Source organism: Cibotium barometz, chromosome 17 (assembly GCF_041138505.1).
Source record: "Cibotium barometz isolate CiBa-2024 chromosome 17, ASM4113850v1, whole genome shotgun sequence".
Classification (NCBI taxonomy): Eukaryota; Viridiplantae; Streptophyta; class Polypodiopsida; order Cyatheales; family Cibotiaceae; genus Cibotium; species Cibotium barometz.
The window spans coordinates 32,346,686-32,364,742 of record NC_141062.1 but is presented as its reverse complement, the minus strand read 5'-3'; the positions used below and the strand labels follow the sequence as shown (position 1 = coordinate 32,364,742).

The 18,057-nt window shown below is 43.6% G+C and overlaps 1 protein-coding gene across 1 annotated transcript; it reads left to right on the top strand.

The window, feature by feature from the left end:
* Positions 1 to 2,529: 2,529 nt before the first annotated feature.
* Positions 2,530 to 13,947, top strand: LOC147629893 (uncharacterized). Its single transcript, XM_086811403.1, has 2 exons — positions 2,530 to 2,829; positions 13,210 to 13,947. Exons 1-2 carry the CDS (start codon positions 2,632 to 2,634, stop codon positions 13,636 to 13,638), a joined length of 627 nt encoding a protein of 208 aa, XP_086667529.1. The 5' UTR covers positions 2,530 to 2,631; the 3' UTR covers positions 13,639 to 13,947.
* The last annotated feature ends 4,110 nt before the right edge of the window (positions 13,948 to 18,057 follow it).

Sequence of the window (18,057 nt, the reverse complement as noted above, 5' to 3'; positions counted from 1 at the left end):
TAGCCTTATCTAAGTTTCTTGGCTCTTTGGAGCGAACTTTCTTCTTGTACTCCCTGTTTAGGTCTCTAATGAAGCCTCTTACTTTTTGAAAATTATTTATTCCCTTAAGCTTTAAGATAATTTCTCTATAGCTATGATAATTTCTCTGGAATAAGCTATACATTGAGTGAGATTTAAATTCTTTTATTTCATAGAACAATTATCCCACTCCTCCCAATTTCAGTCTTCTTCATTTTTAAGAAGATATTCCTTTAAGAATAATTCCTTATATGAATCCCAAGAATTGGGTACTTGCCTAGCTTCTGTTAAGCTCATCCACCACTGATAAGCTTTGCCTTATAAAGGATAGGCTAGCTTCAATGGGACGGTTATGATCAGACACATTTCTTAAAAGATGCAAATCTTGCCATTTTTGTAGAAAAATATGGACCGTATCTTTATTTCTCTCCTTCTCTTCTCCACTAAAAGTGGGTGCCTTTAATCTTTGAATACCATACCCTGGTCTCTAGTTTTGGGACCCTCTTCAACTATGGTTTCATTCAATCCTTTTTCTAGAGTTTTTTTCCCTTTCCTCATTAATGTTATTTTTAGATATTTCTTTTAGATATTTCTTTTACTCCCAATCCTTTTTCTAGAGTTTTTTCCCTTCCCTCATTAATGTTATTTTTAGATATTTCTTTTACCCCCAATCCTTCCCCTCCTCCCATAAGGAGCTAAGAAGACCCGTCATTTTCTCAAGTTTATTCTCTATATTAGAGATTTTTTCTTTCATTTCCTTCATTTCTATATCCTCATACTCATTAAGATCTAAATCTTGCATATCTATTTCATTTGTTTTTGTAATATCCTCTTCCATGTGGAAAGAGGACATTGGGCTTTCTCCCTTCTCCCCATTTTCATCCTTCCCACCTTGAGAATCCATTTACTCTAATGATAAGTAAAAGGGAAAGTTTCTTACAAAGCAAAAAAGATGCAACACAACGACCTTACTTGGTAAGGTAAATGTGAATTGTCTCTAATCATGTGAAGAACAATTCCGTTGATTCCTCCTTGTTGATATTTCCTTTAATGATTCTTCAAGGTTGTTATGTACTCCACTTGTTTCATGTAGAATCTCCAAAGTGTGCCCAATTTATTAGGCAAGAAGTATGCTCAATCAATTAGGCAAGATATATGTCCAATCTATTAAGCAATAAGTATTTGTATGGAGAAGATTTGAGAAATATGAGGATTATGGAAATAAATAGAGAAGAGATTAAGGAGTAAAGATTAGAGTTAGCAATGAGTAGCTCAATGGAAACATGGAAAAGAAAGAACTTAGCTCTGATACCAATGTAATGCTCCTTGCATCAATAGCTTGAGGACTTGTAAGACTAGAATTTTGATTCTCCACCCAACCATATCCCAAATAGACCCTAAACACATGGTTATATAGGCCTAGGTGATGCATGACCTTCCAACTTCATCCCCTTGACCTTTCAATGGCTAGGCATGGCCCTTTCACTATTCAATGCCTCCTCAACTCCCCCTAGAAGGGGCCGCTTACTTTTGTGGCCTTTGGGCTTCCCTTATGCACCATTTACATCCCTTTTACATTGACCTTAATGCCTATTAACCATTCCTTTAGGTATATCCAATTTGAAATCCCCTGAACCTTATTTATATGCAAACCTTTTACATATAAATAATCTTTTCTAGTATTACCTTATAGTGTATCCTATTAGTCTCATAATATTAACTAAATTCAAATGAATGTATAAAATAAAATGATAGTGTACTATTGTATGCCAGAATTGGAATGGGAATCCAATAGAGGAACTTTGATTAATGTGACTTGGTGCCTCTTGAATAGGCCTTCCCAATAAAAAATTTAGGCCATCTTTTATCTTGTAATTTTTGGACTCCTACATGCACACCTTCTATTTAATCATTCAAGTCACTATTTTTGCCCAAGCTAAACAAAAGGGAGCATGGTTGCACTCAAGCCACCTCCCAAATTTTATTTATTTGATTTATAAGCCCTTCTACTTCCTAAGGGACGTTTCTATGCCAAACCTTATAGGATCCCTAGAATGTGCATGCGGGCACCTCAAAAAAAGGAACATTGCGTCTATTTCATTGGTGGATGTTGGGTGTGTGTTTCGTTCTAGTTCGCTATATTTTTTTTTTGTCTTTCCAATGGAGGTTGGAGCCATATGCATGTGTTCTCTAGTGTGCCACTACTATAATTGGGCTTTAGTGAATCATAGCTTGGCGGGACACTAGGCGGGTGGGCTCACAATAATCAAGGTCATGTGTAGAGACCAACTATTGGGCCGGTGTATAATGCTCAGGAAAAAAAGGCATTCCAGTGTATTTGTACCGGCCAGAATAAAAAGAAAACAGGTTAAGATTTAAAGTAGCCCTTGTTTTAATTTTTTTTAAAGAATGATTTTTAAAAGATATTTTAGTTATTAAAGAGAGATATTGTAAAGATTGTTGGAAACAAAAAACCGGATAGATTTAAGCGTTCTATTGGTTAAAAAATTATGTAGCAATGCGATAGACAGCTGAGTCACGTGTGGGCGGCATATGAAGTGGCTATTTTGCTGACAAGGGAGGAAGTGACAAGGATTTCCCAGTTTAAGTGCCATGGCCGACTCTGTTGCGCGGGTACCAGCTGTGTTGTCTTCCTCAGGCCTTCGCTCTCTGCAGACCCAAGCAGTCGTGCGCCACGACAATAGCAAAGTAGCCAAGTCCAGTGGCAACACTAGGCTCCTCGTCTCTTGCGCTACACAGTCTGGTGGATCGGAGCGGAGCGGTGGCACTCGCTATATCGGTGGCAAGAAGGTAAAGTTGTGATATCCTTTTATCATAAATGCAGTGATTGTGGCCAATTTTTCTCACCCACATACGGCCTCTTTTAGAAGAAAACAGAAACCCTTCGCTGTAAACTAGCAGCCTGGGACCGGTGCGTGCATTTGCTGACATGATGGGCTGTCGAAGCTGACCACATGAGCGAAAGTGGAATGTTCCACCCCGTGTGGTGCTCCAGAAATTCACATCATCAGCATTCCTACAGAAAAGCAAGAGGAGATGCTTCAGAAATTTCACACATTAGCAGTCCTAGGAATTGATTCTGCACTGTTGAGCTGGCCGGATCTGCCCACATTCTGCAAAAGAATGGGTCCCAATTGTACGGCCTGGATGGAGCCTCCCACGACTGGGGTCCATGACGAATAAGGGATTGGTCCTTGGGAGGTTGGTTTTCTAGAGAGGGGTTATTGGTGATGCCAGAAGCCCTTTTCTGGAAAACTGGCCAACCCAGGGGTTATTCCCAAAATCACAGACATGATAGCAATTGTGAGAGATTCTGAGGTTAATGCTGCTGGGCGGGAATTCGATGTCTGTCATTTTAGATTCTGCACCGAATGCGAGTGACTGGCAGAGCTTGTCAGTCAAAATTTTCATGTCAAATGTGTGTTATGAATACTGGAAGTTGACTAGAGTGGGCTTTATATCTCGGAAGATTGAAAGCAGTGTAAGTGCAAAGCCATTTTGCCTGGATTTTTGCCCTCAAACGGCACATCCTATAGAGTTATAGATAAGGAAATAACAGCTGCTGAATATACCCATCTAAAAGCCATGCTTGGTGTTGAATCATATACCATGTTCCCAGGTCTGAAAATGATGGTTGGCCCTGCCACATCCACTGTGATGAAGGGATGTGAACTATTGGGGCTACAAGTGATGATGATGAGTCTTCCAATGTCAGAGCCAAGCCAAAGGTCACTATATGCTCCTGGTCCATATGGCTGCTGGGAAGTGCTGGGAATGGGACTGTGGTCTCTCCACCATTAATGGTTATGCTAGCATTTCACATTAATGGTTATGCTAGCATTTCAAAGGGAATGTTTTGGGACAGGCATGTGAAGATGGGACTTGTGGCAGATGTCTAAGCTATAGAAATGTTTTTGGAGAATGGTATATGCTCGCATCAGCAGCACCATGCCATTCAATCATGCGACTCTAGACAGAAAATGTGATTTGGAATTTATAGTGAGCAAACACTGGTTCCTCGCTTAATAGGACCCGCCACTATGACAGCTTTTTAGGCCCAGGGGCTTCTAGAGACCGCTCATGACCTAGCTTTTTCACCTTCTAGAAAAGTTAGTGTCACGTGCATCCAGCACTTGGATGCCACGTGGACATATCTATACAATAAGGACCTGGGGTGGAAACTGGTCTCTTGTGAGCCCCAATCTGGGACAAGTCAGCCAGGGTTCCGCTCTAAGCGTCCAAGGTGAGGTGTACAAGTGTTGTACATGGTCTTGGTCAGGTGTGCAAGTCCCGCACATGAAACAGTGCTAGTCCGTACTATTGAGTCACCGTGTGGAACGATGACAGGTGTTCCGGGAATTCGGTTTGTAGCCAGATGCCTGGCACCTGAGAAAACATGTAGTTGCAATGTGCATGCAGGTTTGCATGGAGTGTAGGGTGGTACCCTACACTTTGGGCCATGTGGGGCAGCCCATGAGCCATGGCTTTGGCCCATGAAGCCCTATAGCATGTGTAGCCAGCCCTTATAGGGCATAGGCCTTGTTGGCCAGCCTCTACGAGGCAAGGGGCCAGTCGGCCAGCCCCTTGTGGGCATGGACTGGCTGTCAGCCAGCCCAAGAGGGCTTCTCAGCCAGTCGGCCAGCATAGCTAGGCAGCTTGGATAGCAGCAGTAAGGCGGCCAGTCTATATGGGAAAAGTGCCTATTAATAGCATGATTAAACAAGTCGTGGGCAGCAAATAAACAGGCCAACTCCTTCTAGAACCCACTGACCAGCATCTTTTTGACTACATAAGCATGGGCTTAGTAAAGATCAAAGCATCTCATAATTCACAAAGTGCTGAAGAACTCCAAGGGACTAGGACAACCAAAGGGAGCCTAACGCAACGGTAAACTTGAAGGTCAAAAACCAGGTCATCTTCAGGCTGCAGGTTTACAGCCAAGGAAGATCTCCAAAAGTCAGTCTTTTTCTCATCATTCAATAAAGCAAATACACCATCCTTGGTGGGGCCTTGAAGAGGGTATTTGGGACCCAATCGGGTGTACCGTGTCTTTACTCTCTCTCTCTCTCTCTCTCTCTCTCTCTCTCTCTCTCCTAACTTTCGCACACTCATCTCCACTACATCGTGCAATCGTCAGGAACCAAGGTGTTGAATAATCATTATCGAAAGTACAATCTTGTCTGTAAGCTTCCGCATGTTACAGTGATATCAGAGCTTTGCCTTTTGGTAAAGAGATTCAGCCAAGAAAAAAGAAGATTTTTATTTTCCTTGCTTGTGTGGTTGGTTTTCAAACACCAGTTGCACTACCATTCCAATGTGATTCTTGCCCCTCGAAGGACAGTTGGTTTCTAGTCTCTAGAAGCGATCGAAAACGTCTCCCACACACATAGCGGATGATCTTAGCAAAACTTGTTTCTTCGACACAGCGACTGCTTCCAGAAGCTAGGTCATGAGTGATGACACAAACGCCATGTTCCGGGAATTTATGCGCATCATAGCACAACAAGGGGAACAGATGCAGGTATGTATGGCTTCTATAAAGGCTTGGAGCAAAGGATACGTCCTCAAGAAACCTCAACCCCCCCCCCCCCCCCCCTCTCTATCATCCACCAGTCAGCACCAAATCCATGCTTGTGTGGAGTGCGTGTGTGAGAGCATATCTTGATACAGTGTTCTACACCCACTATTGGGCACTGATGACGTTAGTGGGGATGTCGTAGTATCTAGTCCATTCTATGCATAATGGAGTTGATAGTTATATAGTCTTGTGGGTTGACTACCATGAGTATATAACATGCACGTTCCTAAAAGGTATAGTTAAGAAGCTCAATGATGTATCCTTGAAGTTAAAGTTGCCTAACAATTGGACGATGCATGATGTTTTCCATGTTTCTTGGCTAAAACCATATGTTGTACCAGAAGTTTTTGATGTTTCAGATGAACAGCATCCAGACGTGGTTGACAAAGCAGAAGTCATTTACCCTGAGGAGATCTGTCTTCATCGTTAGAAGCATGGTTCCGGTCAAAGACTCTGTTAGTTCTACAGGAAGTTTCGAGATCGAGATACCCATGAAGCAGTTTGGCTAGTCTCAGGAGTATCCCCAGTTGTTGGCGGACTACTTGGAAGCCATGAACTTGCCGCCAAGCTAAGCAGGAGGGAATGTCACATGCACTTTGCACTGCAGTGCATGGTGACAAGATGGCTCATCATCAGTGCATCATTGTAAGTAGTAGGACCCTTTAGGATATGATTTTGTCATATGCCATGGCCCCATTGTAAGCCCGAGTCCAGGATATGTCAGGCACGATCTACGTAGGTCTTTCCTTAGCCATAGAGTGTCAGTCAATGACTCAAGTCCCTTAACCCACTTGAAGAGAATCATTCATGCATATAGAAGTCAGTAGAAGTCTTCGGGTTTGCATTAGGTCATGGTTTGCATTGCATAGAATTCATCTCATGTGCATTTGAACCTTCCCTTAGCATATCTACCCTTTAGCCATAGCATTAACCCATGGCATAAGTCTTAGCCCCTATTATCCAAGCTTCGGCAGCATACTGTTGAGTTGGCCAGCATTAAAACATTATATTTAGCATATACATCACATTTACTCAAGTCGTGTAGCATTATGAAGCCAGCCGACTTGCTTCAGCCAGCCGACCAGCTCTATTCATGCATATAAATACCTAACGATTGCCTCATTCTCTCATCCATCATAATTGATCAAGCATTCAAGTATTCAGCAATCAGTTGAGCAAGCGATCAACATCCAGGATGAAGCGCATCATCCCTCTACACATCTCTGCAGAAAACGCAGCACATCTCAGCCTGCATATTCAGCATCTCATCATTTTCTTCTCCATCCTCCTGGGTGAAGGAAAACGCATGCATATACAGCACTTCCCAGCCATAGAACAGTCTCCAATCAACCCCTTCTCTCAGCCTCAGTTTGCAGCCTTCCTACAGCCCCTTGGAAGAGTGCATTGTCGTCGAGATTGTTCATCATTGGTGCTTCTACATCAGTGTGCAATCAGCCCTACTCTTGGTCTTTTGAAGGTCTTGTGCTTAGCTCATCTACAGTCTCAAAGTCAATCATGTAGTCATTCTCTTCAAAGAAATAAAGCAAATACTCCTAGCAATAGGAGGGGGCCCTTCAATGGGTAATTGGGACCCAATACTGTGTATAGATCTCTATCTCTCTCTCTCATCTCTTAAAGTTTGAAGTGATAAAGTGGATTGCTAAAGACTCACGAAACTCAGGATACAGAAGGCGGTGTGAGACTTTGTGTGATAGGATCCTTCATCTATGCATAATTCCGCTCCATGTTACATTGGTATCAGATTCAGCTTCTCTACACACACCGCATCTTAGCGTGAGAGCATTCTTGGATGGTCAAACTTCGCTCGGCACGATCACCAGCTTCAGCAAAATGTCTACAGAGGAGAGTACACATCATCAAGAAGAATATTATGTTTGAGTCATGGGTTCTCTGTCCAGAACGTCTCCCAAAATCTGAATATTTTGTAGTCATGGATTCTGTGCCTGGGAAGTCCCCAAAAATTCTGAATGTTGTCTTTCTTTTTGTAATTCTTCATCATTCTTCCTTTACCCTGCTCAAAGCAAGGGGGGTTTGTTTTGGTATGTTGATATAGGCTGTCTTTGTTTGCCCGAGGCAGGACTTGACATGTGAATCCTTGGCACTGAGCCATGCTATGTGAGCCTCTAAGCATTGCACATGAGCCTCTGAGTCAGTAGCGGGGAATATGCCTTGTTTCTTTGCTAGTGTTGGAGTACATAGACTATTGAAGGTTTTCCAGCCATCACCTCCATCGCTCCGAAGGGGGGTATTGGGTATTTCGGAGTTAGTTGATGTGAACGCTCTCTATGGATATGAACAGCCCTTATTAAAGTCTAGATTAGAAGATAAGGCTCGATGCCTATAAAAGCATGTACTCGGGAGGTTCTCTTATTACAAGAGTATCATTTGAGTTGCGCAACATATTTCTCTTGTGCTTGCTATTGCATTTCTCTCTCTGTCTCTCTCTCTCTCTCTCTCTCTCTTCTTCCATACACACCCTCACCATGGCTATCCTCCATCCACTATAGTCATGGTTTGATCCTTCGTCCCTATCTTTTGCACATGCTTCTTGGCACCATGAACGCTAACAGCCCTTATGTAAAGTACAGAAGTATGCTAAGCTGCAAGTGATCCAAGTAAGAATATGAACCAGGGCTTAGATTTTAAAAGGCATCTCAATGATGCGAACTTTTGAGTCTAATTGTCAACTTGTCTTAGTAGATTCTTTTGGGCAGAGGATTGTCTCTACATTCTAGGAAGGCTTGTAGATGATTTAGACTTGATGTGCCATGATGGAGTAATAACTGGCTTCTCTTCAATTCTAGGCTCCATTATGACATCCCTTATGCTAGGCATATTAACCACATTGGCTAACATTATTCCAAAATGCGTGGCAACATCTTCAAGCCATATTTTTGTACCGTGCAATGCGTTTTATGTAAAACGATCATGGAAAATCTCTGAGTTTGCGACTTGTGTAATGTTGCAAGATATTCAAACATTGAGCTTATGACTTGTGTAATGCCGGTTATGTACATTTAGACTAGGAAACTAGCCTAGACTAGCTTATTGGGCTCCCGGATATTATTTGGGTGACCGGGCATTGTTCAAATGAGTCTTGTATATAACTAATGAGAAAAGACATAATCCCATTCTTGAAAGAGTGCACAGAGCGGAAGCAGAGTGGCACTAGAATGTGCTGAACAGAGAGTGCAAGAGAGAAAGAGATATGGAGCAAACTATGCTGAATATACTGAACCAAAACAGTCCCAAGCAAGAGACAGTGATAGTCTCATAAGTGAGGGAGCAAATAACTACAAGACTCTATATAAAAATGAGAGGCCAGCACCCACTATTTATAGTGGGGAAGAGCTGGCCGACTGGAGCATGGAAACAGGCCGACTGGAGCTGTTGGACATGGCTCCCTAGAAAAATGCCAGAAAGGCTGGGAAAAATCCCAGAAAAATACTAAAAAAAGGGGTGGCCAGCCCACAAACAAGGGCCATGCAAAAGGGGACCAAATGGGCACCATACAGAGCAGAAACTGGGGATGAAAGTGCTAACACCCCCTCTCAGCACCAGATGCTGAACAAACTCCGAGAATCCGAAGATGAGGAGCCAAGGAAGCCTGAGAAACCGGCTTGGTGAACAAATCTGCAGCATTCTCCGCGGAAGGACAATACTCCAAACGCAAATCTCCAGCAAGAACCCGTTCACGAACATAGTGATACTGAATCTCAATGTGTTTCGTACGAGCATGAAACACAGGGTTCTTGGCGATGGCGATGCAACTCTGATTGTCACACCAAAGAAGAGTAGATCCGGTAGGAGGACAGCCAAGCTCCTCGAATAATCTCCGCAACCATATCGCCTCACATGCAGCATAGCAAACTGCACGGTACTCCGCCTCGGTAGAAGAAAGCGCCACAGTAGGCTGCTTTTTACTGCTCCAAGAAATGGCTCCAGACCCAAGTGAAAAAAACACAACTAGTGGTCGAACGCCGTGTATCTGGATCTCCAGCCCAGTCTGAGTCAGACCATCCAACAAGAGTGCGTCCTTGGCCATAAAAGATGCCAAAATCCAGAGTGCCACGTAAGTACCGAAGAACTCTGAGAGCACACCGCCAATGCTGCTGACGGGGTTTGGATGAGAAGGAACTCAATAAACTGACTGCGAAGATATGCCTTGGACACAGTGCTGTATCCGAGAAAAGTCATGCGCTGAGACTTCGAGTCCAACTTGGAGCGGTGCTCCTTAGGCACATGAACATACGCCGTACATCCAAATATCCGGAAATGAACAACGGAGGGCTTCTCACCATGGAAAGCCTCATATGGAGTTTTGTCGGGAAGAGCAGCAGTAGGAGACCTATTCTGAATGTAGACAGCAGTGGAAGCCGCCTCAGCCCAGAAACGTCGAGGTAATGAAGAATGCTCAAGCATAGCACGGGCCATCTCCATAATGGTCCTATTCTTCCTCTCGGCAACTCCATTTTGAGATGGAGTATATGCTGTAGTAAGCTGTCTCCGAATGCCATGTGTCTTGCAATATTGCTTAAACTCCTGGGATGTAAACTCACCCCCTCCATCGGTCCTGAGAGCCTTGACCGAGTGACCGGTCTCTTTTTCCACCTCGGCTTTCCAATCACAGAAGTGATGAAAAGTCTCATCCTTGGTCTTCAGAAAGAAAACCCAAGTATATCTGGTAAAATCATCCACCATCACGAGCATGTACAACGCCTTACTCAAAGACGCGGTACTCATAGGACCACACAAGTCTGCATGAATGAGAGCAAGTGATGTCGAAGATCTGTGTGTCGCCTCCTTCGGAAAGGCGGCTCGGTGCTGCTTCCCCTGCAAACAAGAGGAACAAGGAGAAGACGGAGCCTTGATGGTTGGTAATCCATCAACCAACCCATCCTTCGAAGCTCGCTGCAGAAGCTGATAGCTCAAATGGCCAAACCGAGCATGCCAAAGAGCAGAAGAAGCACCAGAGGAAAGCAGAGCGGTCAGTTTGTAGAGACCACTATCTTGGACTCCCTGAGCCAAGATGCTACCAGTCGCTTTATCACGAATGGTAATCTCATAACGGGAAAAAATCACCTCCGCACCCTGAGCTGTAAGAGCACTCACTGACAAAAGGTTAAAAGCCAAATCTGGAATATACAGAACATCAGAGAAGTACCTCGTCCTCTTCAGAACGGAAGATGGGGATAGTGCCATGACCATGCACTGGCACAGAAGAAGAATCACCCAGAGTGATCTCGCCTGATCTGGCAGTGAAGTCCTCGAACCAATCTCGATGGGGTGTCATATGAGCAGTAGCACCGCTATCAACAATCCAAGACCGTGACTGAGAAGTCACAAGAGCAAGTATACGCCGAGTACCTGCTAAGAGAAGAATTCCATCATCCTTCTTGGGTTGAGATACCGCCGTTGAGGAAGAGTTCTTTGCTGCTTCATCACGCTTCTTCTTGTGACATTGGGGTGACTTGTGACCCTTCTTGCCACAATAATGACATTCAATGTCCTTATTCTTTGAAGATTTGTTATCTTTATCCTTATCGGAATCCTTGGAGTTCTTGTCAGAACCCCCTTTACCTTTCTTTTGTTGAGACTTCCCTTTATCTCGTGCTGCCAAAGCTCCATCAGGGCCACCGGAGGTGCCAGTCCGCTCCTCAAAGCGAGACTCTATCTGCATAATGGAGGGGAGAACTTCCTCCCAAGTAACTGGAACAGGACGAGGAGAAGAAACCAGAGACTGAAAGTATGCATCAAACCTCTCTGGAAGTTTGGAGAGCAGCCGAATAGCCATATCCTCTGTGGAGATGTCCTTGCCACAAACAGCAAGCTCGTCCCGGAGATCTTTCATCTTCGAGATGAAAGCAGATAAAGATGGAAACGCAGAAACTGATAAGTTCATAAGTTGCTTTTCCAATGCCAAAATCCGACCCGGAGACTTAATCTCATAGAGATCTGCAAAAGCCTTCCAAACTTCATGTGCAGCATCAGCTGTACGCACATGAGAGAGAACAGCATCCTGACAGTTCAACATCAGAAAGGAAAAAACACGTCGATCATTCGACTGCCAAATATCAATATGTGCCTGAGTCACACCACCGGAAGCAAGGGTGGGAGGGGTGGCATTGGCTGGTGTAACAAGCCAATCCCAGAGATCCACGCCACGCAAGGCTGATTTCACCTTCACCTTCCATAGGGTGTAGTTGGAACCATCCAACTTGGCAGACTCAGCAAACATATGAAGAGAAGTGGGAGCAGCCATCACTAGAGCTTGGGCTCAATCTCAAGAAATGCACAATCTCTGAAGAAAAGGTGTCCTCCACAGGTACCAAGTGTGCCACCAAAGCCTGCAACACCACAAGCCCCCTCTGCAAAGGGAAAGAACCACTGGAGAGGAAAACGCAGCAATGAAGAAGTGCTGTCCTGTAGAAAACAGGCCGCCTGCAGTCCAATCTCCAAGTGGGCAAAGAAACGCTGATCTCCAAGAGCCAGACGGCTGAATCGGTGAAGCCAATCTGAAGAGGAACCGACCAGCAGAGTGCTGTCCAGAAAACGCAGCAGCAAAAAGCTATGGATCTGGAAGAAAACGCAGAGGAGAAGTGCTGAAAACAGGGCTGAATCTGGGGCAGCAGAAAGGTTGCTAAACCTAGAGCGATGATACCATGAAAGAGTGCACAGAGCGGAAGCAGAGTGGCACTAGAATGTGCTGAACAGAGAGTGCAAGAGAGAAAGAGATATGGAGCAAACTATGCTGAATATACTGAACCAAAACAGTCCCAAGCAAGAGACAGTGATAGTCTCATAAGTGAGGGAGCAAATAACTACAAGACTCTATATAAAAATGAGAGGCCAGCACCCACTATTTATAGTGGGGAAGAGCTGGCCGACTGGAGCATGGAAACAGGCCGACTGGAGCTGTTGGACATGGCTCCCTAGAAAAATGCCAGAAAGGCTGGGAAAAATCCCAGAAAAATACTAAAAAAGGGGTGGCCAGCCCACAAACAAGGGCCATGCAAAAGGGGACCAAATGGGCACCATACAGAGCAGAAACTGGGGATGAAAGTGCTAACAATTCTCACAATTAAGTTTGAGACTTTTTGCCCTTGTGGTTGAAGTAGCTTGAATGCTTTCTCTTCTTCTTGTTGTATGCATGCTTAGGGATTGTGTGAGTGATTGATGGTGTTTGTGTATGTTCTTTTCTTCCTCTCTCCTTCTCGTCTATTCTTTCATGCCCTTAGTCACCGTGGCATCGAAGTAGAGGTTGAGCTTTCCATAGCTCTCTCTCTCTCTCTCTCTCTCTCTCTTTGCTCCCCACCCAATGAAGGAGGCAAGATTGAGGACCCCAGCTCTCCACAAGAGAGAGTTACTCTACCAAGAGTGTTGTCCCTCGTCTTTGTTGGTTCTGACCCACCTTTTTTTGCCCCTCTCAGAATGTAAAGCTGCATGTGGTTGTCTAGGCCTTTCTAATGTTTAATCTTTATCTCTGCGTGGAAAGTTGGAACTTAGGCAACTACAGGCAGCTTTTATGCAGCATACAAACTTGCTTTAATCTCTTTGTCTGTCTTTTTCAGGTGAAGGTCTTGCAAGAAGGAGACAAGTCTGCGAATCTGCGTGACAAAGTGACAGGTGAGCCTGTTCCTGTAAAGTTGCTGACAAGGATTCAGCAGCTAAGGTTGTTGACCAAGGCTGAGAAGGCAGGCCTTCTTTCAGCAGCTGAAAATGCAGGACTCTCACTGTCCACAATAGAGAAGCTGGGTCTTCTTTCGAAAGCCGAAGAGTTTGGTGTTCTGTCTGCAGCAACTGATCCCAGAACTCCTCGATCTCTTTTAACTCTCTCTGTGGTCCTACTGCTGGCTGGTCCAGCATTTGTCTATTTTGTACCAGAGGATGCAACATGGCAGGTTGTGCTGCAGCTTGTGGTCGCCCTTCTGGCCATTTTTGGGGGTTCTGCAGCTTTTGCGGCCTCCAAATTTGTGTCTACCTTACAAAAGTCTGATTGATCCAAGTTGGCACTTGTGTTCTAGCCTTCATCTGTCATGGTGCAAGCATGCTGCTTACATCTCTTCAAAGCCTTCTACCTACCTAAAATAAAGTCATCTTAGTATCGAAGACTAATCATGTAGCAATATATGCATGTCACTTAAGATTTGTGACTTTTTCTTGACGTCTTTATAAAGTTAAAGTACATAGAGCATTTGCCTATGGCACCATCTTGCCCGGGAGAGAGCCATGTTCAAACCTTTGACACCTATTTATAATATATGACTCTAAAACAAACAAGAATGTGCAATCACCGAATTTGTAATCTCATTCTTTGTAATCTGCAAGTGTTGTTTGTTTCAACAAATTGATTTCAGAGCTTTGTAATATGTAGATTTCATTGATTGGTAATAAAAGTGCATACACTTTTTTGTAAACACAAAATTAATATGTACATGTATAAATATATACATTCATAATATAATTTATATTAATATTAACGTGTATACATGTGTGTATATATATGTAACATAGGTATAATATAACTACACTTTGATTGTGGGTGGAGAGTTGATACACTTGCTTTCCAAAAATTACAAAGAACCAAGGAAAGTGTCCAAAGTATTAAAGACCCAAGGAAAGTGTCCTTCGGATGAATACTTTTGTGTGTCCTTTGGATGAATACTTTTGTCCTTGTACAAAGATGATGAGTTTGATTTGTGTAATTGGACTCTTATAGTGGTCTCAACCTGTGTACTTCAATTTCCCTTCTCAGAGCTTACTACTCTTCACCGCATGCTCTTCTCACGAACATCATTATCTTAACTTTATTTTGTGTGAGAGGAAAAAGGCCACCTTCACAACTGTGCAATCTTCTTCTATATTATCATCTACCAGGAGAGAGTTCATCACACTAAGCAATCCACACTGCTCACTGTTCAACTGGCACCCATCAGCTTGTGGTTGCCTATCCACCCAAGTCCTTGCACTCCTCAGCCTCAGCTCAAGCAAAGCAGCCCATCAAGCAGCAACCCACCACTTCCATGACATCACAGTTCAACTTGTAATATTGCAACGGACACAGCTTAATGGGATAAGACACTTGGCCAAAAAGACACATGTATCTGCAATGAGATGAAAGAGAATTCAGTAATGTACAGCTAAAGGAAAAAACAAAAATGCAGTACTGTTAAAACATTATATTTGCGTGATGAAGTGATGAGAAATAAAATGCAGAACTTAAGGGAGGCACGGTGCTGCACTTGTTTTTTTTGGGAGAACGGGAGAGAGAGAGGGGTGGGTGCGCAGTCCTCGAATCAAACATGTTATTGAGAGATTGAGAGAGAAGCGGTGTTGCTAGAGAGAGTACTCAAATCCAGTATGGTACTGAGAGAGCGAGACAGAGAGATAGAGTTAGAGAGAGAGCAGTACTAACTATAGGGTGGAGCTTTGGGGGGCGTATCCAACCTGCATCTATGACGGGAAATTTGGGAGAAGGAAGGAAGCAGGGAAAGGAGAGAGAGTGTGGGTATTGTGCAGTAGTATCTCTTGGAGCCATTGATGAAGGAGGGGCCTTGGCCTTCTTCTCGCCTTGCGTTTCGAGTGCGTCACCTGCATACCACAACAATATACTATACCTACCTGCGTGGCCCTTTACTATATTAGGTTAAAACTTGATAGAACCTTAGTCTCTTCCTAACAATAGCTTCACCACCCACTTGGATCATGTGAGATGATGTTATCGTTAGGAGGGAGGGTGAGTGGTTAGTTAGGAAGGAGGGCATGTTAACCACTTTGTAGTTTAACATGGTTTTCTCGTCTCACTTTTATAAAGTTTTACCCGCCTAAATGGGCACCTAACCTTTGTAAGATGGCGCTGGAACATATAAATCAACTTTACCCTATGTTTAATGTCAACTAGGGAAAGACTACGGACTTAGTGTACAATTGCTTAAGACTAGTAATAGAGGCTGGGCTATTTTCAAGGTTGGTTGGCCTAGTGTGAAAACTAGTCACTTGTATATAAGTCATTTTTGACAATAAGCAATACACAATCATGTCTTTGCAATAGTTTTCTTGTGATTTCTCTTTCTTTCCTCTTCTTGCTTGCTTATATGCTTTGAATTCATGCTTGCTAGATGGATTCATGTTTGAATAGGTTTGATGGTCTTTGGTTAGCTTCTTCTTCCTGTGCTTTTTGTGAGAGAGAACCATTGTGAAGGACCATCTCTTCTTGCCTTCATCTAGGCATTGAGAGTTCTCCCTTCACCCCTTTGGTAAGGAGCATTCCAGTGTGACAACGGATTGAGGATGCGAGGGACGAGGTAGTGCACCACTAATGACAAATTGTATTCACGGCTCGAAGGCAAGACCCAATGACACATGCTTCGGCAAGGCTAAGATAAGCTCTTGACTTTAACAGTCACATTAATAGCTAAAAATATTTCCCCCCCTTTTTTGGTCTTGCTTTTAAGTTTCTTCTAAGCTACTCATTCAAAATTAGTGGGTGGGTTTTGTAGCGAGAGAGGGGGGCGTTGTGGGGGAGAGGTGTGTGGTTGAGTTGTTGATCTCTTCATTGGTGGTTTCCTCTTTAGGTCGGATTCAACCCACACTACATGCATGGGCACACATCCACACAAAAAATGTTTAAGCAATGAAAGCATATGCTACCTTTTTCATTAGCACTACATGAACTTAGATTTTATTTTGTTTTTGAAATATAAAAGACAAGTAGTGAGAGTTGCCCACATGATTAGTGGGTCAGTTTCTTATGAAGTAGCCCACCTATGCCTAGTGTTCAACATGTTCTTACTGGTCAACTTTTCAACTTTTCCATATATTGTGGTGACTAGATTGTGCTGATGGGTAGATGGACAATGTGAAGAGAAAAGGCATTGGTCCATCGACTCATGATTTTTCCACATAAAATTGGGGGAGAAGCGTTCGGATGTTTATTTCCATGTGTAAATGCAATAGCCTTTCTAACCTAATAGGTCACCAAAATATTATTTTACATTTCCATTAAATACATTATTAGAGTTTTTTAAGAATAAGAGTGTTTTTTTAAAGGTTTCATTTTAGTATGTAATGATTAATGCTTGAAAAAGTCAATGCAATGATGACCCTCCTTGTCCTTTCTATTTGCATGCATTCACCCATATCCTTTCTATTTAAGGTCTCACAATTCTCTATAAAAAGCCTCAAAGGGCTCATTCTACGAGTAGAGGGAGGGAGGGAGGGAGAGAGAGGGAGGGGCTGAGGGGTCCAGGGTATGCCATGTAGTTGGCGGCTGATGTTAAATGGTATAGTTCGGGATAGATCCACAACCAAATATAGGATAAGGTGATAGAAAGCTTTGGGTAGCCTTGATGGTAGGCAGCTTGTTGAGGTGGCATGGAAAGTGATAGGTGATGTAGATGCTAAGCCTCCGTGGGTTAGAGAAATGACTTGGACTCTTTAACATTAGGTAGTTGGTAAAAGTGATCCATACCCCGTGTGATTGGTGGAATGAGCACCAAGATCACCATGTAATTATTTGCATAGGTGGATGGCGGTCCAAGACTTCTTGGCACGACAAGGTATTATGTTCGGATCTCATAGCCTAATGCTTAGGCATTGGGCTTCTTTGTGGTGAGAACGTTGACTAGGGCGAGGTGTTGTCGATATTGAGTTAGAGTTAAAGTAGAGGTTATATGCATTAAAGTGCTTTGGAGGTACCTACAAGGTCAAGGGTTCTCCATGTGATGGGTCCTACCATGGGCCACACTTGTGCCCGCCATGGTCACCCCATCTAGAGATGTCAACAAGGAGGGTTGACATTCATACGGTTAGTTGCAGGTGCATGTGTATGTGTGTGCCATGTGAGATGCAAGAAGTTAAAAAATATTACGATGCTCGTAATGAAATATGCAGGTGACGTGCATGGGTAATGGGCAGAAGGTGTGCTTATGTGTGTACACTTGTTCAACTCAATAACTTTCTTCAAATCTTTGCTATTTTCTTTGTCATATACTTGACATCCCTTTTCTTGGAGAATTAAGATTGTTGGAGGCATGGAGGTTCAAAGGAGCTAGTGGGTGGTCTCTGGGACTCGATGGACTTGGCATTGTCGAGCATTGGGGGGATAGAGGCAGGATGGAGCAATGGGTGGTGTGGTCCAAGGTGAGGCCACAGAAGGATCTTGCTATTTGTAAGGAAGGTCCAAGCAATGGGTCATACCATGGGCTAGGCTTGCACCTGGCATGGTCCCCATATCCAGGAATGTATCTCAATAGTTGTTTGGTGATGATGAGGTTCAACGCAAGTTTGTGAAAGAACAATTCCTATGTGTCTATTACATGCAGGTCCCATGGATATATAAAAGGTGACGTGCGTGGGCATTGGGCAAAAAGTGGGCCTATGTAGAAGCTTTGTCCGGTGAGAACTCCAACACACTACTT